The sequence below is a fragment of the Trichosurus vulpecula genome, chromosome 2 (assembly GCF_011100635.1).
Source record: "Trichosurus vulpecula isolate mTriVul1 chromosome 2, mTriVul1.pri, whole genome shotgun sequence".
Lineage (NCBI taxonomy): Eukaryota > Metazoa > Chordata > Mammalia > Diprotodontia > Phalangeridae > Trichosurus > Trichosurus vulpecula.
This window is the reverse complement of record NC_050574.1, coordinates 394,327,991-394,352,832: the sequence shown is the minus strand read 5'-3', so window position 1 is coordinate 394,352,832 and position 24,842 is coordinate 394,327,991. Positions and strand designations below refer to the sequence as shown.

At 35.9% G+C, this 24,842-nt stretch overlaps 2 protein-coding genes across 3 annotated transcripts in view; one reads left to right on the top strand and one right to left on the bottom strand.

The window, feature by feature from the left end:
- CYFIP1 (cytoplasmic FMR1 interacting protein 1) overlaps window positions 1–8,061 on the top strand; it is a 177,417-nt gene extending 169,356 nt beyond the window's left edge. For both annotated transcript variants that reach the window (XM_036744850.1, XM_036744849.1), the window contains exons 27-31: window positions 3,718–3,790; window positions 4,139–4,233; window positions 5,206–5,444; window positions 6,392–6,539; window positions 7,268–8,061. In XM_036744850.1, the coding sequence (XP_036600745.1) occupies window positions 3,718–3,790; window positions 4,139–4,233; window positions 5,206–5,444; window positions 6,392–6,539; window positions 7,268–7,432 (720 nt within the window). In that variant the 3' untranslated portion in view covers window positions 7,433–8,061. The remainder of the gene's footprint in view (window positions 1–3,717; window positions 3,791–4,138; window positions 4,234–5,205; window positions 5,445–6,391; window positions 6,540–7,267) is intronic.
- Window positions 8,062–24,842, bottom strand: part of NIPA2 (NIPA magnesium transporter 2) — a 28,047-nt gene continuing 11,266 nt past the window's right edge. The window contains exons 2-6 of the mRNA XM_036744851.1: window positions 19,108–19,338; window positions 17,193–17,249; window positions 14,986–15,076; window positions 14,252–14,412; window positions 8,062–13,462 (exon numbers count right to left, since the gene is read on the bottom strand). Of these exons, the coding sequence (XP_036600746.1) occupies window positions 12,828–13,462; window positions 14,252–14,412; window positions 14,986–15,076; window positions 17,193–17,249; window positions 19,108–19,246 (1,083 nt within the window). The 5' untranslated portion in view covers window positions 19,247–19,338 and the 3' untranslated portion in view covers window positions 8,062–12,827. The remainder of the gene's footprint in view (window positions 13,463–14,251; window positions 14,413–14,985; window positions 15,077–17,192; window positions 17,250–19,107; window positions 19,339–24,842) is intronic.

Below are 24,842 nucleotides of genomic sequence, written 5' to 3'. Positions count from 1 at the left end.
TTTTAATCCTTCCAAACTTACCCCCTCCTCCCAAAAAATGTGAAAACATGGATTCTTTGAAGAGTATTTTGTTTGTTTTGTTTTAAGGGGGAGAGGAGTCTTGTATTTTGGATTACTTTCATATGTTCATCAAATGGTAGTTAACTTATCATGATTGGTGCCCACAGGCATTGGAGAATTTTGTTTTAAAACAATAGGAGCAATTACTCAACAAGCTTTGAGTGCCTCCTCTGAGCCAAACTATCCTAGGTGTTGGGGTTAATAAAGTCAAAAATGAAACACCACCTTCAAGGAATTTACAAGTTTCTAGTACTGGAACTTACTGAGGAGACTGGAAGGTGAATAAAGAAGACAAGGCTTAGAAGTTTGGCCTGACTAGGGCAGTTGGAGTAGAGAGAGAAATGTTTGTGACCCAGGTCAATTCACTTAAGTCTGTCTAGCCAGGAATACAAGTGTGCCTCACCTTAAGAAACTTCAATATATAAGAATTACATTTTAAGCTAGGTAAGTTATGCAGTGATCATTTACATTATAGAAGGATTCCTTTAAAATAGCAAACTTCTCTAGTGTAGTTTAAATATTATTTATAAAAATTACCTTTTTGTGCAACTTTTCAGGAATATACTTTGGTATAAAAGTGAGACCACAAACCTATCATTATTCTAAAAGAAGCTTAGAATTTTTACAGCTGGGTAAACCAGCATAGAATGGTTAGGTGATGTGTGTATTCATAGTAACAGAAGTCAGCTTAAAAGCCAAATTTTGCTCCTCTTTGTGTGGGGTCTTTTTTTTTTTTTTTTAAACTAGAGCTGTACTGGCCAAGATTGCCTCAACTAAAAAAAAAGAAGATAGGACCACTTTGTATATTGAAGAACAATAGAACCATAGAAATTAGAACTTGAATAGAACTAAAAATGTACTAAGTACATACTTGTGTCAAGGAGCTCATATTATTTGAGCAGCTTTATGGGGTATTTGTGATAATAGCATTTCATTTAGTGTTGATTGAGAATTCCCAGTGGCCATATTGTGTTAGCTACTTAAGAAAAAAAGACCCACAACATCTGTCATTTCAGAGCTCAGATCCAGGGCTTTCAAATGATAACCTAACAAACTAAACCTTTCTAGCAGCTTCTTAACATCTTCTGCATCTTCTCAGCTCTCTGAGGACACCCAGACCCTAGCCAGGCAGAAAAACATCACCAACAGGGACGGCCTTCCCTTTGCTACTCCCTCTTGACCCAATGGAACAGCCACTTGGGAAGTGACATGATTCTTCATACCACTTGGATGAGCTGGGAGTCACCAACTGGAAGTTTTCCAAAGAGATGAAGGACCAGGAAGCTTTACTGCTTGTTCTCTTGGTAGACCCTAAGGACTCCAAAGGGTCTTGCCATCTGCCTTGCTACTGATCTCTTATGAGTGTTGCCTACCCCTACTGGAATTAGCCCCTTGAGAAAAGAGACTGTCTTTTTTTTTCTGTTTTTATCTCATGTTTAACACAGTTGGTAGCATATAGCAAGCACCGGACAAATATTTTTTCATTCATTTATTTTTTAAGCCTCCAGTGAGAATTTTCTCTAGGCAAATGGTAAACAACAGAAAACAACTGACAAATGGGAATTGATACATCAGGAATTTGACTCACTTTTCCAGTTCTTAAGAATAGGGCTTCAGTCTCCCTGCCTCCTCAGTGCTAAGTGCCTCAACTTTAGGCACATCTTTCTGTTTGAACTCAAGGATATTTACAATTTGGCACCATTCTGGCAACCTAAATGTATCCATTTCCTGTCCTGTCTCCCATACACACTACTACTCGTATCTCCTTGTCCTTCTAAATCTTAATGTTGTACTTCATCCAAGGGACAGGTTTTTGCCACTGACTTTGTTATGTGGGAATGTGGAGCACCATCAAATATACTCAGAATTAGAACTTCCCCTGTAGAATATGTCTGCTCTGTCCCCTGTCCAAACCACCTAAGAACTGAAAAGGCCAGGATTTCCTATTTCTAGAATTGGATGTCTTGAGAGGCAAATACGTAAATTCAAAATGTCACCTGATCATATTTGAGACCCTTTGCCACCAAAGGAATATCCATTAGGATTTAAGCTCTACGTTATTCCTATAACTCTTTCCTCAAAAACACTTTCCACAGTGGTCAGTTGAGGAATCTTACCACATCTGTGCTGAGCTCAGAAGAGCATCCAGTATTATAGTCAAGGCTTTGCCATAATACTGTAAAATTTCCTTACATATCCTGGTTTCTCTGTTCAGGTGGTGGGGACAGCAGCTAAAGAAGACTTTATTTCAAGAACTGAGATTTTCTTCAAAACTGATTCCTCCCAATAAAGAATCTCCATCTTTCCAAATGTTTATACTTGTTTCAAAAAACATACAAACGACAAAACACACCAACCCTCTCTCCCCCCATCTAACTTGAAAGTGTATCTGCTCATTTTTAGGTTTTATTGTTTTAAAGAGCGGGGTTTACTGCTGCTTTTGTCTAGCATAGGAGTTAGTGGAAGAGCTGGGTTCTTGTTCAAATGTCACTTGGATTGCTGAGATTTCAGCCTGCTGTATTTATTTGTCCAGGTTGACATGGACCATACCTAATAAAACTAAATACAATTCAGTGAATATTTCTTAGTTGTCTACTCTGTGAAAAGTGAAAGGCCGCATGGTATAGCAGATAAAAGCCGGCCTCAGGAAGAGGTTCAAGTCCAGCCTCTGACACATATTGGATGTGACCCTGGACAAGTCTCTTAACCTCCCAGTGTCCCCAGGCAGCTACCCTTACAAGACTATAAATAACAGTTGCTGATCTGAATTAGGATAGGAGTTTCTTTAGGAAGGAGCCCCTTACCCCCAGTGAAATCACTGGTCCAGACCAAATCCAAAAAGGCCAAGCACTATGCTAGACATTTCAATGACATAAAGTGAGGTGTGATTCCTGCTATCTCAGTGTTTTGTATGTTGCCGGATAGCTGCTGGTTTTTTTTATGATTTTATTGAAAGGTTCTCTAACTCAAAATATTTTGAGATGTTTACTTCTTTATGTAAGATATAGGAGGTGGTTGAGTTATTTCAGCTTCTTTTGTTTTGTTTCTATAAGGTGATTTAGTCAGTGTGGTGTAACAGAATGAACAGTGATTGTGGGCAAGTCACTTAACCTCTCAGCCTCAGCCTTCTCTTCTTTGAGAGTATTTGCACTCTTTATCTCACTAGATAGTTTTGAAAAAAGTGCTTTGTAATCCCAGAAGCATTGAAGGAATGTGAGTTATTGCTATTAATTAATCCCTCAGCCTATTCCAGGCCATGATGCTCATTTCTTTTTTGGCTGAAGTACAAGCGAGGCTTTTAAAAACCCTGGTTTTCTTCTGGGAAAAGCCTAGGAGGTAGGCATTCTCTGGATTTAAGACGGACTTATTTGTCATCTGTGCCTAACATTGAAATGAGTCATTCTGCAGAAGATTTGCTTCAGGTCTGTCTCTTTAAGGTCTGATAGCTTTGAGGGTGAATAGAGCTTGGTGAGTCAGCTCCTAGACTAGGGTAGGCCTGAAAAGTAAGCCCATCCTGTTTAACTGTGGGATCAGTGCCCTCTGGTGTGACTTCTGTAAATAGCAGCAATTGGCCTTGATCATTCAAAAATACCTTTTTGTCTTGGTAAGTTAAAAGGCTGTTTTCTTCCTAACTTGTCTTTTTCTCATTGGTTTTAGTCCTTAGAAGAGGTGTGTGATTTGCTGCATGCTGCTCCATTCCAGAATATCTTGCCAAGGGTTCATGTCAAAGGTAAGAATGAAGCATCGCTTTGTTCCTTTTTGCCCAGTACTATTTAGTGAGGTTACCACTGCCTCAGCTGATAGTACGTACAAGTAGAAGGCTCAAACCCCTAAGTTGGGGCTTTTGTCTGAAATTAGATGGTTTTCAGTATATGTGGCAGTGAGTTAGGCAGTTGTGAATATAACTTTGTTACTGGGTGTGATGTTTATCTAATTAACCAGAAGCAAACACAGAAATTACATAAAATAAAAATCATCTTTGCATTATTTTATTTGCTTACAAACTAAATACTCCCCATTCCCCCAGGGAATTTAGGATGTGATATATGTATATTTTGTTTTTGTTGTTACATTACAGAAGGTGAAAGACTTGATGCAAAAATGAAAAGATTAGAATCAAAATATGCTCCATTGCATCTTGTTCCTTTAATTGAGAGACTGGGGACACCTCAGGTATGTAGCTGTTGGGTTATAGCTAGTTCCTATGTAAATGTGAAAATGAGCCTTTTCTGTTTGTTCTCCAAAAAAACATGTATAGTCAGTCTGAGAAACTGATTCAGTTACTAAAAGGATCATGAGTATGGAGTATGATGTATTTTATGGTGTCTATTTAAATGTTATATTATTGTCATTGAGATCACATGAAGGAAATGAAAAGACAGGATCAGAAAAAACAGGATGTAGAAAAAAACACCCTTTTTCAGGACAGTGAATGATACCAGTTGAGGGCATGTGCTGCCAGTTGACTGATAGAAGAATTAGAAGAGGCAAAGAAATACAAAAAAGGATAACAAGGTATCCAGATTATCTTCTACATGGAAGTAGTAGTTGTTATTAAACCAACTGCTCAAAGCAAAGCATTTTAATGATGGACTAATAAGTTCTGCTCTCTAGAACAAGAGCCCACTGTGAAGCAACAGAAAGTGCACGCGCACACACACATACATGTAAGTGTCTGGGCTGCAACAATAAGAAATAGATGGCTTTTACAGGCTTTGAGCTGACAAGTCTCTTGACTCAGTCCCAGATATGTACATGACAGCTGTATTGATCAACTCAAAACCAAAGGGCAGTCTTGATGTACGTCTAAGCATGAAGGGGAGTGTTGAGTTAAGCTATAAGTTGAGTATAAGCTATAAGCAATAGCAGCATCTCCAGATACACAGTTCTAGTGTACATACATTACAAGACTAAAGAGGGGAGAACTCAGTTGCAGACCACATAGTCAAATTCTTCCTTGGTAGATGATTTATTGAATATCCTTTAGGTAGATACCAGAACCTCAATCTTTAAACTCATATTTTTTAGGATACGCTGTAAGTCCCATTTTTTCTCCGTTGCTCTATTTAAGTGGGAGGAGGGGGAGGCAGAGTTAAAAAACATAATTATTTTATCTGAAAGTCATTGTTTTCTTTTGAATACTAGCAAATTGCAATAGCAAGAGAAGGAGATTTGCTGACCAAGGAACGTCTCTGCTGTGGTTTATCTATGTTTGAAGTGATCCTGACCCGGATTCGGACATTCCTAGATGATCCCATCTGGCGTGGACCTCTCCCAAGCAATGGGGTCATGCATGTAGATGAATGTGTGGAATTCCACAGGCTTTGGAGTGCCATGCAATTTGTGTACTGTATTCCTGTAGGAACACATGAATTCACTGTAGAGTAAGCATTGTTAAATTTTAGCCTGCTTCTATTTTTGAAAAGCCAGATGCTAGGATGCCCAGCATAATGATAGGTTTCCAAAAGGACCATCGTTATTCCCACATTAGAATGACCTGGAACTTAAAGATGTAGCTGTTTATGTATGGAAGGATTAGAATATTCATTTAGGTTCACTTAACCCTTACCTGGAAGCCTATACCAGCCTTTAAGGTCCTCAGGACCTCAGTTAAGACATAAAATGAAGACAAGGGCCTAAATCTCCAAACCCAAAGCAACCAGACATCTAGCATTCAGGACAGCTGAGTTAAACACCAGGCACTGAGCAGAAAGTAGAGACAAAAAGCCCCAACTCTAAGCTAGCTATTTTAAGGCAATGAAGATAAAACCTACTTTCAGATCTTTAAACAAGTACATGGTGAGGATAAAGAGAGTTTGGAAGCATGCTAAGAAAATTGCCCATTTTCGTTGCAAGCTTCCTTTACTGGTTTTTTGTTTTTTTATTTTTTAATGGAGAATTGATGTATTTGGGACTTGTGATTTTTCTTAGGGCAATGATATATCACAGAAAGCAGCTAGCTATTAATATGAAAAGGTAATTTCTTTTCCATTCTGAAGTGAAAGGGACTTAAGAGATCATCTGAGCCAGTGTCTTTCATGTATAGGGTGTAATGTAAAAGGAAACTGTGAGAGGTTGACATGCCTAAGATCACAAAAGATTTAGAAAGTATTTTACCTAATTATCCTTTGAGCCTAGCAATAATCCAGTGAAGTATTTATAAATCAATAAACTGAGGCTCAAAGATTTGCCTATAAATTATACAGCTAGTTAAATAGAATTCTCCTTTTATGTACTTGTCTGCCTTTTGGGGGGGGGGGGAAGAATCATGTAATTGCGCTAATTTCATTCAAAAAAGCTCAATTATACTTTGTCACTTTTTTTTTTCCAGACAGTGCTTTGGAGATGGGCTCCACTGGGCTGGATGCATGATTATTGTGCTTCTAGGACAACAGCGTCGTTTTGATGTACTGGACTTCTGCTACCATCTGCTTAAAGTACAAAAACATGATGGCAAAGATGAAGTGATAAAGAATGTGGTATGTTGATTTCCCCCCCCCCCCTCCCCCCACTTAGAGAAGTTACACAGAAAGTATAGTTTTTGGCATAGTAGGATTCCTAACATCCACATAGATGTAACCTTTTTAGAGCAAAACAGGATTTGTTTTTTGTTGTTGTTGTTTGGTTTTTTTTTTAAACTGCATTTTTACCAGAAGGGAGATGCTGTTAAATTAAAAGATATGGGTGGAAAAGGTTCAAGCAAAACTCTTAGCATAAGAGGGAGGGAGACACAACAGGGAAACAGTAAATTTGGCAAACTATAGAACTCCCCTACTTCCACTTCATAAAGAGGACCTCACAACTACCATCTGTTAGAATGATGGATCAAAGTCTCTCCCAGCGCCAATGCAATCACTGCTTGTGTAGTATACTGTTTCAGTTTTCATTCTAACGGTATACTCGCACTTGTGCCAGGAGAGACTTTGAGCTACTTATGGGAGACTATAAAAGGTTTAACTCAGGTCTGCACAGTATATGGCCTGTGGGCCACTTGTAGCCAACCAAAGGATTCTGGATGGCCAGCAAAAAAAATGTAGGGCTGCACACACTCCTGTTTGTTACGTGACCCTCTGCAACCAACACCCTGTCTAACCTATCTGTGGCCCGAAGAAGTTTAGCCTATTTTAATTTTGGCCCCTACCTACTGCCAAGTTGTCAAATTTGACTTTTAAATCATAACACTTTGCTAATGTGAAATTTTTTTCAGCCTTTGAAGAAGATGGTTGAGAGAATCCGAAAGTTCCAGATCTTAAATGATGAAATAATTACTATCTTGGACAAGTACTTGAAATCTGGTGATGGAGAAAGCACTCCTGTGGAACATGTGCGCTGCTTCCAACCCCCCATCCACCAATCTCTGGCCAGCACCTGAGGGATGTACAGCTTGTCAAATCTTTAGCGTGGTTCCAGTAAATCACAGTAGCATGCTTTCTTTTCCCTCCTTAAAATAGCTAGAGTTTAGGAAATATTTTTCAGTATTTTTTTTTGTGCTTGTTAAAACGGTGGTGCTCTTTTGATTTCAATCTAAAAGCTTAATTTTATACAATCTATACTTATTTTTCTAGACTAAAATTTTATATGCTTTTGGAAATTAAGATGTCTGAGAAAAGTAATGGCTGCTTATTGTTATTGCCATAATCTTGGGAAGTTCTTCAGCTGATACTCCCAGCAGCTAATACATAGGAAGCTGTTGAGTTAATTTATTTATCAGTTGTCAGTGTTCAAGAAAAGTGGAAAGAATAGTGGACTTGGGTGAAAAACACTTTATATACCAGCTAATTGTAATAAAATTGTCTATGTATTAGAATAAAACTACATGCTCAATTATTTTTTAGCGTTATTAAGATCTTCTGGTGGCGTTTTATGAATGCATTCTTTAGTTGTTGCTTTTTCTTGCCACGGGTGTTACTGCCTTATTTCTCCCTCCCCAATAGAACTGTCAAAATATAGTATGTGAGAGATATGATTTAAAGTTATGGAAATAAAACTAGTGAATCTTGATTTTGTTTCACAGTTCATTTACTAAAACATCCCAGTATAACAAAGCCTAAGTGCATCTCACCCCTTTTTGAGGCCCAGCTGACCTGGAGGTCACAGAATAAGCCTAAAACTCATACTTTCACTTTTAGGCCTGTTAAATGGGAAAAGATGTCGGTTTTAGGGCAAATTCACAGCTTGTTACTTCACAACAAATTTGAGTGTAAAACATTAAAATACAGAATGGCAACAGCATAATTCTCTATAGCCTTTGGAAATTAGAAAGCACAGTCAAATCTTAAAGTACCTGAAGGAAGAAATTCATCTATGTTTAGCATCCTACAAACGTAGAGAAAGTCACTTCTGCCATGTTCTCTTCCTTCATGTTAATAGAAACAGCACATCCTAGCTTTATCCTTTTGGTAGCAACTACTCTTATAACTGAAATACAGTAGACTGCTTTTTATGTATGATTTTCTTAAAGAGGAGAGAGAATTGAAAACAAAAGGTCACCAAGTTTCACTTTAATTCTTGAGAAAATTCTAAAATCAAAGGGCCCACATGACTTCATCATGAACAGGTAAACTTATTTCCTATTTGCAAATTGTTAAATCAGGAGAGTGATATATATTTGCCTAAATCCTAGAAAAAACATGTAATAAATTCTCATCCTGTTGCAGAAAATATGGTGAGTTATGGGCTGGTGTACAAGTAGATTCTAAAAAGCTATAACCCAAAGAATATTCGTTAATGATTTATATCAATTGAGAATGGCTGGAACAAAGGCATAGGTGGCATTCTAATCAAATTTGCAGGTAACAAAACTGGGAAGGATAGCCAAAGTCCTGGATTAAAGTCCAAAAATTATCTGGCTAGGTTGGAATACTTAGCTGAACAGTACTTTAAGAGAGAGAAACGACATAAAGCGTCACTCGAGAGTGCAAAAAAAAAAATCCACTTCATACTTAGAAAGTCAGGGAGATACAGCTAGGTAGCAGTTTGAGAAAGATCTGGGGATTTTACTGAACCACAACAAGTTAATCACAAATCAACCAGTGTGATACAGATGGCAGACAAGAAAACTGGTGTGGTCAAAAAAAATTAACATAATCATGGACTCTATTAAGAGAAGCATAATTTGCAAGCATAAAGAAGTGACAACCCACTTATATTCTCCCCTTGTGAGACTTGTTCTGGAATACTGTTTCCAGCTTTGGGCACCCCAGTTCAGGAAGGACACTGATAAGTGGTAGAATATCTAGAGAAGGGTGACCAGGATGGTGAAGAGCCTCCATGTTCATGCCAGATGAGAAGTGGTGAAAGTAATCAGGGATGTTTCATGAAGGAGAGCCTCAGGAGGAGAATGTAACTCAACCTGATTAAATCTGAAAGGCTGCCATGTGGAAAAGGAATTAAGATTTGAGCTTGACCTCAAAGGGTAGAACTAGGAACAATGGCTTGAACTTGCAAAGAAGCAAATTAAGGCTTGGTATTCAGAAAAAATTCCTAACACTTGGAACTAACTAAAAGTGGAATGGACTACCTGAGTAGGTTTTCCCTTCCTCCAAGTCTTCAAAGAAAAGCTGAATAACTACTTATTAAGTACATTGTAAAAGGGGATTTTTTTCCTATATAGGCTAGGCTAGATGGTGTCTGGGATCTCTTCTAACTCTTCAATTCTGTACAAAAATTACAAGGCTGTAATTTTTAAATGGCTGTGTAAATTTGAGGGGTTTTCACTTTAAATTTCACATTGGCATCATTTGTAAATATTAAATCAGGTAGTTTTGTTTGCTATGTTGTTAACCTGGAATTGAAAAAGAGATTCCAAAATAAATGAATAATTTTTAAAAATTAAAAAAGAAAGATTCCTAGAAACATTGTCAATACACATTTGTGAATAGTGTTCACAAAGGCTCTTCAAGTGATAGCAATATTTATTCCTAGATACATTTGATAAAACAATTATAAATCTAAATCCTGTAAAATTTACATGTCAGAAGCAATAGTTCATTTGACTAAAACTTCTCTAAAGTTACTGATTTGAAAAAAAGACTCAATTCAAATTTTTTTCCCTTTTGTCTACTTTCAGTATTATCCAGCAAAATTTTTTTTTTAAGAAAAACCTCTTATAGATGGTAATTACACATTTTATATTAGAAAATAGGGAATTAAATTCCAGGATAATATATTTGGTTATCAGGAAAACTAGACTTGAGAAGTTATCTCTAAGTTCCACAAACAGCCAATGTCTCTGATAAAGGCCTCATTTCTAAAATATATAGAGAACTGAGTCAAATTGGTAAGGATACAAGTCCCCAATTGATAAATGGTCAAAGGATATAAACAGGCAGTTTTCAGAGGAAGAAATTAAAACTATCTATATGAAAAATGCTCTAAGTCACTATTGATTAGAGAAATGCAAATCAAAACAATTCTGAGGAACCACACATCATATCTATCAGATTGGCTAACATGACAAAATAGGAAAATGATAAATGTTGGAGAGGATGTGGGAAAATTGGCACATTAATTCATTGTTGAAGTTATGAACTGATCCAACCAATCTGGAGAGCAATTTGGAACTATGCCCAAAGGGCTATAAAAATGTGCATACCCTTTGACCCAGCAATACCACTTCCAGGGCTGTATCCCAAAGAGATCATAAAAATGGGAAAAGGTGGGGTAGCCAGGTGGTGCAGTGAGTAGAGCACCAGCCCTGGAGTCAGGAGAACCTGAGTTCAAATCCAGCCTCAGACACTTGACATACTAGCTGTGTGACCCTGGGCAAGTCACTTAACCCCAATTGCCCCTGCCTTCCCCCCTGCAAAAAAAAAAACAAACAAAAAAATGGGAAAAGGAGCCACATGTACAAAAATATAGCTCTTTCTGTGGTGGCCAAGAACTGGAAATTAAGGGTTGCCCATCAATTGGGGAATGGCTGAACAAGCTGTGGTATATGAATGTAATGGAATACTATTGTGCTATAAGAAATGATGAACAGGCGGACTTAAGAAAAACCTGGGAAGACTTATATGAACTAATGCTGAGCGAAGTGAGCAGAACCAGGGGAACACTGTACACAGTAACAACCACAGTGCTTGATGACTGACTGATAGACTCAGCTCTTCTCAGCGATGCAAGGACCTAAAACAATTTCAAAAGACTCACGATGGAAAATGCCATCCACATCCAAAGAAAGAAATACGAAGTCTGAATGCAGATCAAAGCACACTATTTGTTCTCTTTTTGTTCTGTTTTTTTTCTTTCTCATGGTTCTTCCCATTTGTTCTAATTCTTCTTTGCAACATGACTAATGCAAAAATGTTTAATAAGAATGTATATGTATAGCCTATGATCGGATTGCACACTGTTTTGGCGGGGGGAAGGGAGGGAGGTGAAGAAAAATTTAAAACTTATAGAAGTGAATGTTGAAAACTAAAAATAAATTAATTTATAAAAAAAATAAATTCCACAAACAATCTTAGGACAAAGATGGTAGTTAAATCAGTTCTACAGGCCTTTGGCTTTTGGAAAAGTCATTTCTTTTCTCAATTTGTTTCACAAAAAGTATTTCAAAAATACAGTTTATGGCTTAGGGAAAAGAAAACTGGATACATTCTTGGTTTCCTCATTTAACCAGTAACACTTTCCTCACCTATAGTACACTAACCGGCCTCTTTCACTCTATCGTTATGAATATCAAATGACCTAATATGAACTACTACGTGGAAATACAAAGTAGTTTTCGCTACCCTCTAGAAACTGAAGTCCATCCTCATAATATCATCCTAAACAACATCCAAGTTTCTAACTGACTATGAGAATGAAACTACCATACAAATCTCAATAGGTTAAGGGATTTAAGAAGTCCTTCCAGTGTAAAATAACTGGTACTACAATAGAACATTAATAATAGTACAAAATGCAAAATTATTGGTAATAACTCACATTCATATAATGGTTTAAGGTCAGCAAGGCACAAGGGAATGAAAACACTTTTGCAAAGAATTGTTAAACTGCATTTTAAAGAAATTCCTCAAATTTGTACATTGAGTATTTTCAATGTGGTAACAGTATCATTCATAAATACCTAAATATTTTATAGGGACACTGTATTCGCTTGACAAAGCAAACTTTATCTCAGAAAATCACCCTTACAATTAAGCCAAAAATTATTCTATTTCTTACCCATTTTGCCTAACTTAAGATTCATTCAAAATACTTCAAAATTAAAGTAAATATATTTCTCATTTCCCATAATCTCTTAATGTCCACTATAAATTAATTCATGACTCATCCAACATGAGTCACAACTGTGTAATCCACAGGATACTATATTGGAATATTTTGTTCTTCCACATACTGGAAGAAGATAAAGGAAATGTTAATGCATTGTCATTTAGTAAATGACAAGTGTTCATTTCAATCTTTATCAACAACGAAGAAATAAAGCATTTTATTTTTATAATTAAAACTCTCAGTGCAATAAGTTGTTTGCTATTTTTGATGAAAGATTTGAAATTTAAAATCATACAATTATACAGTGTTAATAGAAACCCAAACCAACCATATTTAGGTCATCTTAATGAACTGTCTTATACTTGATATATAAGAAAAAGCCAAGTCATAATTGTTTTTTTTCCCAAATTAGTGAAACCATTTAAAAAAAGATTGTCTCTAGACAGCATTTAAAATGACAATTTCTATTTTCAGACAAGCTCATTTTACAGCCAAAAATTAAAAAAAAACACAATTACAGATTAAGTCTTTAAAAATTATATCTATTTTCAAAAAGTCATCAGATTTCCATTTCTTCTGGAGATGTTTTCACCAGTTTGTTGCTCACTTCCGCAGGCTAAGCTTCCTTCATTATTATTAAAGACTTCGTACAAGTCAGACAGATTGCCATTCACTACTTTTTCATCTTTTCTAAAAGACACAGGCAGACTTGCTAGACTAAAACTGACATCTTTAAAGGCATGCAATAAAAAGATTCCCACAATGATTGTAAGGAAGCCACTCAAAGTGCCAATGATGTCATCGACAGGCATGTTCTGCCACTCTTTAAAAAGAATAGCTGAACAAGTTAAAACAGATGTAGTGAAGAATACATAATATATTGGAGTCACTATGGATGTATTAAATATATCCAGGGCCCTGTTTAAATAATTGATCTGTGTACTTACACAGAGTATAAGGCTTAGCAACAGAATCCAGGACAGTGGGTGCCTCAGCACAGGCTTCCCTGCAAAAAGTTCTTTAATAGCAATTCCCAAGCCTTTAACACAAGAGACGGAAAATGCTCCAATTACAGAGCAGATTGTTATGTAAACAAGTATGTTTGTTTGTCCATGGCGAGGTCCCACTACGAAAATTAATATCAAGGACACAATGACAATCAATGTTGCAAAGACCACAAAACCTGGAGGAGAGAAGAAGGATAATGTTTAGTTAAAAATGTTAAGTGCTAAGAGAAACCTCTGGCATTTTGTAACACAGCCTAGGAAAAAAAGAGGGCATGACAATTTCAGCCCACAGAACTGTAATTCAACTTTTGTTTTACAGAGGAGGAAATTGAATCTCCAAGGTAAGACTGGCCCCAGCTCACAGAGTCATCACACACCAGAGCCGGTCCAGAACCCAGGTCTCCCACTACATGATGCCAGTTACTCTCAAGTAAAGAGTAAATTGTTAGATCTGCTTTCAGCATAATTACAACAGGAAAATTTATTACATTTTCATTAAAAGCAAAAACCAAAAATGTATATCTCAATCTATGTTATAGTTGTGATGCTAATCCAGTCTTATAAAGAAAAATTGTTACAAAGCTCAAGTTCTTTGTATATTCCATTTTTCTAACATGATCTGCTTCAGGGCCTGGCAAAGTCCTATCTATTCTGACACATTCTCCATAGTAACAGAATATATGCCAATACAACCATAAAGACAGAAAATAGCAAAGAGGGAGCAATTAATACACAAATATTAAATATAACCAGCTTCATAAAAATGACAATAAAAATGTAAATCAGTTGACTTATGCTCAAAGGACACTCTGAGATATTTAGGAGCACAGGAGGCAACTGCCACAGTGAGTAGCAACATGTGAGAAATCTCATGGAATTTGCTCACAAGGTGAAGCCCATATTTGAAATGGATAACTTGAAAAATAATGCAAAAAGGAGACTATTTTATATGATCTTTTTCTTACCTGGATCACCCAGCTTATGAGACATCTCATTTAAAGTCTCTATCTCCTCCTCTTTTGGAGCATGAATTACCATAACAGTAGACCCTAAAATACTTAATAAACATCCAATTTTTCCATGAAGATTAAGTCTTTCATTTAGAAAGTATGACGAAAGGATGGCACTATAAAGAAAAAAAAATCATCCCAGATATTAAAAATTATTAGTTTATCTTTCCCTTTCCTAGCCTTATAGCATATGTGAAACAAATACCCATCCAAACAGTAGGGGAGAAAAATCTGAGAACTAATAAAAAATAATGAATAACTACACCATTATTTTAGATCTCATGCCAAACAAAATGCTACTTGTCAAGAATATTTCCAGAGAATTATTTAACTTTGTGACAAGTAAAAATGGTTTTTTTAATTAACTGAATTAATAACTGAATTAAATGAATAATCTGTGCAAGTCTTCTACTTTCGCGATTCTAGAATCTATACAAGCTCTCCGTGTAAAACTAAAAATCACTAAGTACTGATTTCCACTGGGCTTAAAATGATTTCTGCTTATAAAAAGACTTTTTAACTTAATATTAGTGATCTAACAGTAACATACAAAGCCCAACTGTTACTTAATAAACAGAAGATTCATAAGCAAAACCAAGTAATATTAAATAAAATGGAGTTTGAAAGTACTACTACAAATTTTACATGTGAAATTTCTATTTTTGCCAAGCAAAAAACAACTTCCTTACCTTACAAGAACACTAAGAGCTCCTAATGGAGTCACTAATGTGGCTGGTGCAAATGCATAAGCAGCAAAGTTGGCCACCTCACCAGCTCCCACTGTGGGATGAATTTTTTAAAAAAAAAGTTAAATGTCAATTTCATTGTTATAGATCAAAATTGCAAATTTTTTAAAATCCTGTATTTGCGTGTGGTATTAATACAAGTAACCACTTAAACTTTATTGCAATATTATGTATGGATTATTTCATCTACTTAGGTATTCTGAATATTTTCCTGATTTAATTTTGGGTGGTTCTTTCTACCTTGTTAAAGAAAACTTTCTGGGACAATACACTGAACCACTATAGAAAGCAATATAAAACCAAAGGGCTTAATTGAAATAATATAGAGAGAATGTAAAGTTAATGCCTAAATTTAGGGTGCAAAAAGTAATAGTTAGACACTTTAATTATAGAGTTCCTACAGTGAAACAAATACAAACAGTGCAAACCAGCTAAGGCACAATAAACTTTTTCTGAAACACAGAAAATGAAATGAAAGAAAATCTGACTAGTCCTAACCAAAGGACAATAGTATATATTAGTGGTGTCAAACCAAAATTGAACTGGATAAAAAAGACCATACATAAACTTTAAAAAACTACAAATTAACATTATCTCTATTGTATTTTTATTTATTTTGTTAAATACTTCCCAGGAAGTTTCAGGCCAGTAAGTCTGACACCTCTGTAGCATAGCGTAGTATACTCAATTGGAATTTTTTTTAAAAGCAGCAGCTTAAAAAAGTAACTACTTTTCACATTTTAATGTTTTATATCATCATCTATAGTCTCTGTATTGGGTGTTTTTTATTACGTTTGAGTGTTTTTTGGGGGGAGGGAGTGGAAGGGTTACAAGGAAAGGTATAATTTGAAGGAAGGAGAGTGTTTGTTTTGAAGTCTGTCTCCCCACCCCCCCAAAAAAAAATTATTTCAAGGTTTCTTTTGGTTCCAACTTGGGGCAATAAAAATTACAATTTAAATGCCAAATGTCTTCAGCATTCAGAATCACCATTCTTTGAATGCCCCTTAAAAATAATTAAAATAAGCCTGAAAACTATTACCTATTTCAATTTGTGATAAAGAATCACTGGAAAAAAGATTTCTCTTTTTGATTTCTTCTTTAAAATGGCCTAATGAAATTCAGATTATTTTTTGTTTTTAGAATTGTAAGGGCAAGCAAATTGGGACTTTTTATTGTTTTTTCTTTTGGAGTGCTTCTCAGCACCAAGGCAATCAAGTGCCTTTGAGTGAGTCTTGCCTTTGTTTGTAGGAAGGCCCACCCTTTTGCCAATTAGGTCACAAGAGGTATGAACCTCTCTGACCCTGAAGAAGTGTATATGTACTCTTAGTTTAGCATTTTGTTTGGGGCTCATTCATTAGAAAAGGGTTGGTGTGGAGACTCTGGGCAGCCATTAAGGAACCCCCTCGGCTTTGAAAACCCAGATGTTGGTGCTTCTCTCTCTCTCTCTGGTAACTAGGTATGTAATGTCTTGGTCAGCTAAAAGCCCTGTCTGTTGATTTGTGTTTATTTGCTCTGTTTATATAATTTCTGCTTGTAATTTGTTTGCTTTTTTCTCTGAAGTCCAGGGTGATGACTTTTTCCCCTGAACTAAGTGAATGATACATGTATGTTTGATTAAAGTGAGATTGTAAACCCTTAAAGTTGCTTTCCTTAGAAAAGCAGATCAAAGAACCTGTCCTAGCAGCCCTCCAGTGTGCTGGTATTATTGGTCTTTCACCCCCACAACAGCTGCTAGCAACATTGTTGTTACAAAAATATAATAATAATAAGCACTGGATGGTTCAGAAAAATATACCACCACTTAAAATAAATGGCAGTATATTTTTCTGAGTCAACCAATGCTGCTGCTAATATTTTAACAACAAATAACAGTGCTATCAAATTTTCAAAGGAATTACTCTCAAAGAACACCTGTCCTTATAATGAGGGAGGAGAAGGATGTTAACAACAATAATCTACTAGGTATGGATGGGTAAAAGAAAATATTTAAAATAACAGTAACCTTAAAACGTATAATTCTGAAGCAAATGCAAAATTATAATTTTTTACATAAAACTGCTTTCAAATTTGTACTAATAATCCAGGTGTGGTGTAAAAAACGTTTGAAGATAGAAATGTAGTATTTCCTGGTCATTTTATTTAATACATACTTGATAGAAGTCCAGCCCACCATAACCACTCTTTAAGATATGCATGGCCACCTTGTCCTGGAAATGAAGAAAAAGTATTTTTCAGATCTCAGGAAGATCATCACATTCTAACCACAATCAATCAGGATATATAAAATTATAAGGGGAATATGAGGGAAGGTGTTCAATAACTAAGGAGAATCGTATCTTCAAAATATTCTTTCACAAACATGCAAAAAAATTGTCAAGTTTACAGTGCAAACATATGCATAAGTATGAAATATTAAAAAAGAACAATGAGGGTATATGGCAGTGTTTATCACACTGGATCAAAGTATGCCTCTAAAATGAGGTTTCCCAGAAAACTGAAATAGAAATATTCACAGCAAAAAGTCTATATTAAATGTATTCATCATGAAAACCTTTTAAAAGATTTCTCTCAATTCAAATAAAAATCATTTGTTCACTTTTATCATCACAATTCTCGTGATCTTTGACATTTTTGTTCTTTTCCCCTATTTTTCCACAAAATCTCACCTTCGCTACACTTAGAGAATATGATTATAGGTCAAGTTTTGTACAACCCAAATCTGTAAGGAAATCTGACAGAGTAACAGATTTTGAAAACTGGAAGGAACATCAGTTGCCATCTAATCCAATCAACACTTACCCAAAAGGATTCTCCATAACAACATATTAGCTCTGTTTCAAGGCCTCCAAGGAAGTAGAACCTAGCACCTCTTGAGGCAGCCTATCCCATTTCCGAACAGTTCTACTTGTTTGGAAGTTTTCCCTGAAATCAAGCCTAAATTGGCCTCTGCAACTTATACCAACTCTCCAGCCCGTCACCATTCCCGGGTGACCTCCACTGCATGCTCTCCAATTTATCAATGTCATTCCTACACAGTAGTGTCTAAAACAAAATACAATATTCCAGAGAGGGCAGAGTTCAGGAGGGCTATCAATTCCTTATTCTTAGAACTATGACTCTTTTAATGAAATCAAGTTTGCATTAACGCTTTCGGCTACTGTATTATATTGGTGACTCATTGATTTGCAGTCCACCAAATCCCTAGATCTTTCTCCCTGCCCTGCTCCTCCGAAAAATTGCTTCTTAACTTTGCTTCCTTGTACTGATAAAGTTAAATTTTACATTCAAGTATAAGACTCTCCATTTTTCCCTAATGCATTTCATCTTTTTAGATTCATCCAGTTCAACAGCTTATCAATATTTTTTGGATTCTGACTTAACTATCCCTTTCAGATCATCTGCAGACTTGATAAATAAACCACCTATCCCTTTATTCAAGCCACTGATTTAAAAAATGAACTAGTAGCACAGAGTCAAACACAAATTCCTGGCCTAGTCTAGAGAACTCCTTACCGTGTTATTTGGCTACATCTACCTACCCTCCCACCTGCCTACAAATGGTATGTTATCAAGTGTCTTATAATTGAAAATTTCTGATTTAACCCCCTGATATACCACAATGGCTGTAACAATTATGCAATGCTTAAAAAAAAGAAAGGTATATGAATAAGGCAGATGTCAATGAAAATTCTGTGCCTATCTTGCTATCACACTACTGCTACTAGGAGGGGATTAGCAGAGCTTTGTCAATAAAGACATTAATTCCTTCTTTGGTCTCATATACTTAGGAACATCATAATTTACAAAGAAGGGAAAGTGAAGATGACAAGCAAGCAGCTGCATGAAGAGATAATATCTTTGGGCCTAAGGACAATGCATTTTGGGGCGGGGGGGATTTGTTTCATTACAACACTGATTCCTCTCATTCTGTTAGCAATATAGAACTCTATTCCTAATTGGGGGGAGGGAGATGAGCAAACTAAATATAAATAGCCTACTACCCTACAAGATAATTTTATCAAGAATGAATCTTTATAGAAGGAATAAAAGACACACGTAACCTACCTGCTCTCATGGAGCCTTTTCTGGCTAGCCGTAAGAGACCCTTCTTTTTTAAAATGAAGCTTCCTCCAATGAATATGCTGGAGCTCATAGCCAATCCCAGACCAATATAAAAGTCATATTTTCCACGATCCCGGCTCATCTCGTTAACTACTGAAGTGTTCAGGTGAGTCACATTGATCACAGAACAGAGAAACTGCTGGTACTAAAGGCCAGGTGACACAATCTTCAAATCTAAACACAAAAACCGTAAAAAAGAATTTTTTTTTAAAAACAAATTATTAGAAACATAGCCAAGCCACAAATACGATTCTTAAAAAGTATTCAACAATAGAAATTCTACACTCTCTCTTTTATCCTAAAGGAAAGGTCTTTTCTTTTTTTCTGGAGACTACAGCTTCCTATCTCACCCAGGCTTATTAGCCCAGTAATGATCAGCACAGAACAGTTAGCCATGCTCAGTTTTTCTAGCCTAGGCCAGCTTGCCTCTCCTTAGGCAGCCACAGCCTAATGGGCCCCTTTTCCCAGGGGCTCACCCATTTTGGTGCCAGACAGTGCGGTTAACCAATCAGTTTTAGTCCACCGCAGCTCAGAACCCCTGATTTTAAAAGACTCCCAGACCCACAGATTACAGGCAACAGCCACCACGCTCCACTTTTCTTCATTTTTGTAATATTAAATAGCTTCTTTTAATGAGAAAAATGAAAACAAGCTCACTGGGAATAGAAACTTAGCCCACAAAAAAGGGATTTAATGAGCATCTACAGCAATAGTTAGATAAAGTTTTTGTGGGCAATGTTTAACTAATGCTATTACGGCAAGAGAAAATTGTAAGGGATCTGAATAGTTAAATAACAATGTTCTTGATCCAATAAAGTAGAATCCTTTTTAAAGAAAGAAATAACACGATGAATAAATATTAACTCAAGTCCTGTAAACTGAGTCATTTTATACATCTAAACTAATAAGGACATGCTGCTGCAGTACATATTTCCCTTCAGGCACAGGAAGATCTAAGGTCTTCAAGCAGGAAGGAACTGAATGACCACTACTTGCCTAATATTTTACAGTGAGGATTCTTTATCAGGTACAGTTGAATTCAGGAAATACTTGAATACAATGTTAAATACTGATTATAAATGCTCTTCAAACTTGGAGAAGAGGTGAAACCTCAAAATGGAAATGGAAATACAAGGATTACTGCTGGAACTGGAGAATTCATTTGTAGTGAGAATGAATACCAATGAAATATGAAGTGGCAGAGTAAAATCAAAGTAGCAAGGCAACAAACAGGAAAGTGAGGCCCAGAGAGGGAAGATGACTTGTCCGAGGTCACAGAAGTCTGATAAAATCTCTGTGTTTGGGACAAAGATGCCATCAGGTCCGGGAGAGCTTTCAGAAATGGTGCCAAACTGTAGTTCCCCATGTTCTAGCATGGGGGCAATTCTAAAAGAAACCATTCAGAAAGACCCAGAACATTCTACAATTAAAGATGCATCTGGAATAACAAACTCTTCTTTTAAAATGGAAGTACCTTCTGGAATTAATAAATCTATAGTCACACCTCAGTATAAATAACTTTATCCAGACTGCTTTGCTACTGGCTTAAACAATTCACAAAGAGGAAGGGTAGTGTTAAGACAGTTTGGTACAATGGAAAGAGCACTGGTTTTAGAAAGAACCTTTTCAAACCCCAGCTCTGCCACCAAATGATCACAGGCAAGTCCCATAACCTCTCAGGGCCTCAGTTTTTCTCATCTGTAAAATAAGAAGATTGACCTAAATGACCTCTTAAGTCCCCTGCCAGCTCAACAGAGGGTACCACCCATGAGTACCAAAAGGAAGGAGGTATAGAAAGTAAGAGGGTAAGACTTCTACATGTCTACAGGTTACTAACAGCTGTGCTAGAAAAACTGTAAGAGTGGGAATGGAGGAAGACAGGTTCGTGGAAAGTTCAGTTTTCATTTTCATTCCCTTATGGGGCACATAGTTGTTTACGGAAATTGCCATCCAGCTTTCTGATAATTCTTGAGGCTTTCAGTTCTAACACATATTTCTGTCCCTGTTCCAGAAGCACTTGGAGACCACTACACATCTCCTCTCATCTTTATTGGTTCATCAGGTGACCCTCTCTTCCACTGTTTAATAAAGGCTATGATAATCAACAAACCCATTCGCCTTCTCTAACGCTATCATTTTTTGTTCACAGTACTACTACAATAAAAAAAACTGGTAGAAATAAACAGCAATTTACAATATTTTTACACAATGATTTCTACATACTGAATAGCTACATAGTACTCAGAGTCCTATTTTTTCCACTTTGCACTATTTCACATAAGCGTTTCCATATTCTGAGTAGTCTTCATATCTGTCAATCTTTATAACAAAAGTAAAATCATACTTATATCAACATATCATATGCTTCTTAGTCATTCCCTAGTTACTAGGCATTTGGGTTGTTGCCAACTTTTAAATATGGCACAGCCTTAAAGTTCTTTGAATAGGAAAGTCTTTTTCCCCCTCTTTATTTCAATAGGTCATATTTGGTATGGTGAGGATTAATGACCAACTCTTGGGTGCACTGTGAAATTGAAGTATTAAAAAAACGGCACCAAAACGTATTGCCATCAATGAGGTTTAAATGTACCTGTTTTTTCCTAGAGTTGCAAAGTTGTCTTATTTTTATTTATATTCGATAATTTAATTGGTGTGAGTTACCTCACAGTTATAATTTTTATTTATTAGTGAAGTTGAATCTTTTTTAAGTGTTTTACTATTTGTAAACTTTCTGTTATATTTCATTTGCCTGGCCAGTGGAAACTAATACTGTCCATATAAACTTGATATTTATCCCTTGAAAATCTTGAAATTTTTTATAATGAGTACCACGATTTTACCCATGGTTTCTTTCTTTTTATTTTAACCTTACTACTATTCACTGTGCAATTTAAAATTTTTATTATCAAAATGCCAAACCATGTTCCACACCATTTCTTCTGTTACAGGGACGGAATAACATAAACCAAACGCCAGTTCCTCAATATTGATATTATTGCTATGATTACTCATAAGAGCAGTGGAACTATTTGCCCTCCATATTCCTTTCACCTAATGTCATGTCTCCTGCAAACTCCTTAATAACATTTAGGCAGGTTTTATCTGTACTTTCATAGTCAGGATGTCCCCTGTATATCTGTGATAAATATGCTATTGCACTTTTTTTTTCTAAATTTTATGAATTTTCGAAACTATTTAAAACTTCTCATTGCCTAGGCAATTCCCTAACACTAAAAATGACCTGTTGCTGAATTGTATTGTTAAAGGGACTTTCCTCACCAGAGTTCCCTACACCAGAGGTGTCAAATATGCAGCACACAGGCCCTGCAATAGCCTGAACCAGATTAAAATGTACTTGGGAAATATTTAACAAAATAAATAAAAATACAATAAAACACAACACAATACAATAAAAATTACATTTTAAAACTAATGTGCAGCTGGCAGGGATCCTTATGTTCAGATTAGTGACCCTTGTTTCTGAGTTTGATACCACTGCCCTAAACCAATGAAATCATAGGTCTGGACCTTTCCTCACAGCTCATTCGAAAAGAATTTGAAACTAATTAACCTTCAGGTAGTTTACTGCTATATACAGGGTGTCCATAAAGTCTGTGTGCAATTTAAAATAGTTGTAACTTTGTAACTATATGTAATAAAAAAAATCTGTAACAAGGATTAGAAAGCTTGATGTAGCTAGTTTATTTTTGTCTTTAGAAATTTTATTTTATTTTTATTTTTAGAAATTCAACTTAAAAATTACTTATTTTTCAGGATTACTGTTGACCCATGGCTTCACTAGAAGAGAAGGTAAACTGTGTTCTTTGGTTGGCTAAACTAAAATCTACCACTTCTGTCCAAAGTCTGCCATTTTCTTGGCCTTCACGTTTGCCAGATTTGACTCCACTGGATTCCTTTTTATGGGGACATGTGAAAACTAATGTTTATTCAACCAAACCTCAATCTAAAGAAGACTTGGCAAGCTAGAATAACTGATGTGATTGCTGGCATTACTGACAATCAGCTTGAAAATGTTTTCCACAAACTGCAGAATTATATTACCCTTTATATTAGTAACGATGGTGGACATGTTGAAAATTAACAAGAACAATAAAAAAAATTACATGTTTCTTCTTTCTTTTGCTTTTTACAGATTCTATCACATATAGTTACAAAGTTACAACTATTTTAAATTGCACACAGACTTTACAGATACCCTATATGGTTCATTTTCCTCTACGTTAAAATCCAATTTTTCTGAGAGCATTTATTATACGACAACTCTTTTCCCCATTGTTTAATTTCACCACATTTAATCGTAAACTAAACATACATGTATTTGGATTTAACCTTTGAATCCCTATGTCCCACTGATCTATTTTTTCATTTTCTTCCGAGCAACCCCAACATATCAGGTGCTAAAGCCAAAAGGTGATTTGAAGTGTTCAAATATTCCAAATGCTTTCCATTATACTATGTTTCTTACACTATACCACACACCAGGAATGCATGTGCACGTACATTTATGTGCATGTATCTGCTGAAATGCTACTCATACTTCAAGGATTAGTTCAAATGATAACTCTCCAAGCTTCCAAAGCTTTCTCTAAATCCCCCAATTCAATAGTGAATAACAATAAGTCAACAATCACTCCCGCCTCAAGTCTGCTGCTGCCCAATGAACAGGGACAACTCTTGACAAAACTGTGAAACCTCAAGTTTTTTCTTGTGAATCCTGTGCCTTTAATTTTTGTACCTTTTCTTACCTCCAACTTCTCTCTCAACTTCAGGCAAACAGTGCCTTCCTACTTTTCTTTCCCTAAGGAGCAGACTTGATATAAATAATTGATACTTGTTGGCAGACTGATCACACTTTGATTAAAATACATAATACATTATTCCCTTTGCCTCAAGACTTCCAGATACATACTTTCTCTTTTCTGGCACATTAAACATTAGTTACCCAACACTTAATGATTTCTATATCATAACCAACCTTACAGAAAACACAACGATCCAGATCTAATACAAACTTTCTTACTCTTACTAGAGCAGTATAGTTCTTAACAAAATGTTTTAGAATTTATCTTCTTTGCTATAACTGCTATACTTATCCTGAGCTAGCCCTATTTTAAAATAACTAATTTTACACAACACTCCCCCTGAAAAATATTTGTTTATACACGAAGTATATCCAAAATATGTTTGTAGAAACGAAATGTTTTAAGACATTTCCTCTGAACATAGAAGCAACAGGCATTTTCAAGAAAACACAGACAACATTATATTTTAAAATTAAACAAACTAATACAAGTCATCCTGATGTCATGTCAAGCTTCTAAAAACAGAACAGCCATCCATCACTAAATTCAAGAAATATTTATTTCCATTAAATTAGAAAGAGCCAGAGAGGGAGAAATGGCATTATATATTTACATCTTCCATAACTACTGTCCTACATTTTCCCTTACATGTTATCTTATTTGGAGAAGCAAGGGAAATGGTGAAGCAATAGTAAATCTAGATCTACCTGGACCAGAAAATAAATACTGACTGGGAATTAAGAGTGTTCTTTGCCCAAGTGAAAGAGGCATGAAAGCTGCTCCTGAAAAGAAGCAATGGAAGAATATGTAACTTCAGAACATTATACTTCCTTTTCCCCCTTCTCAAAAAGGAGT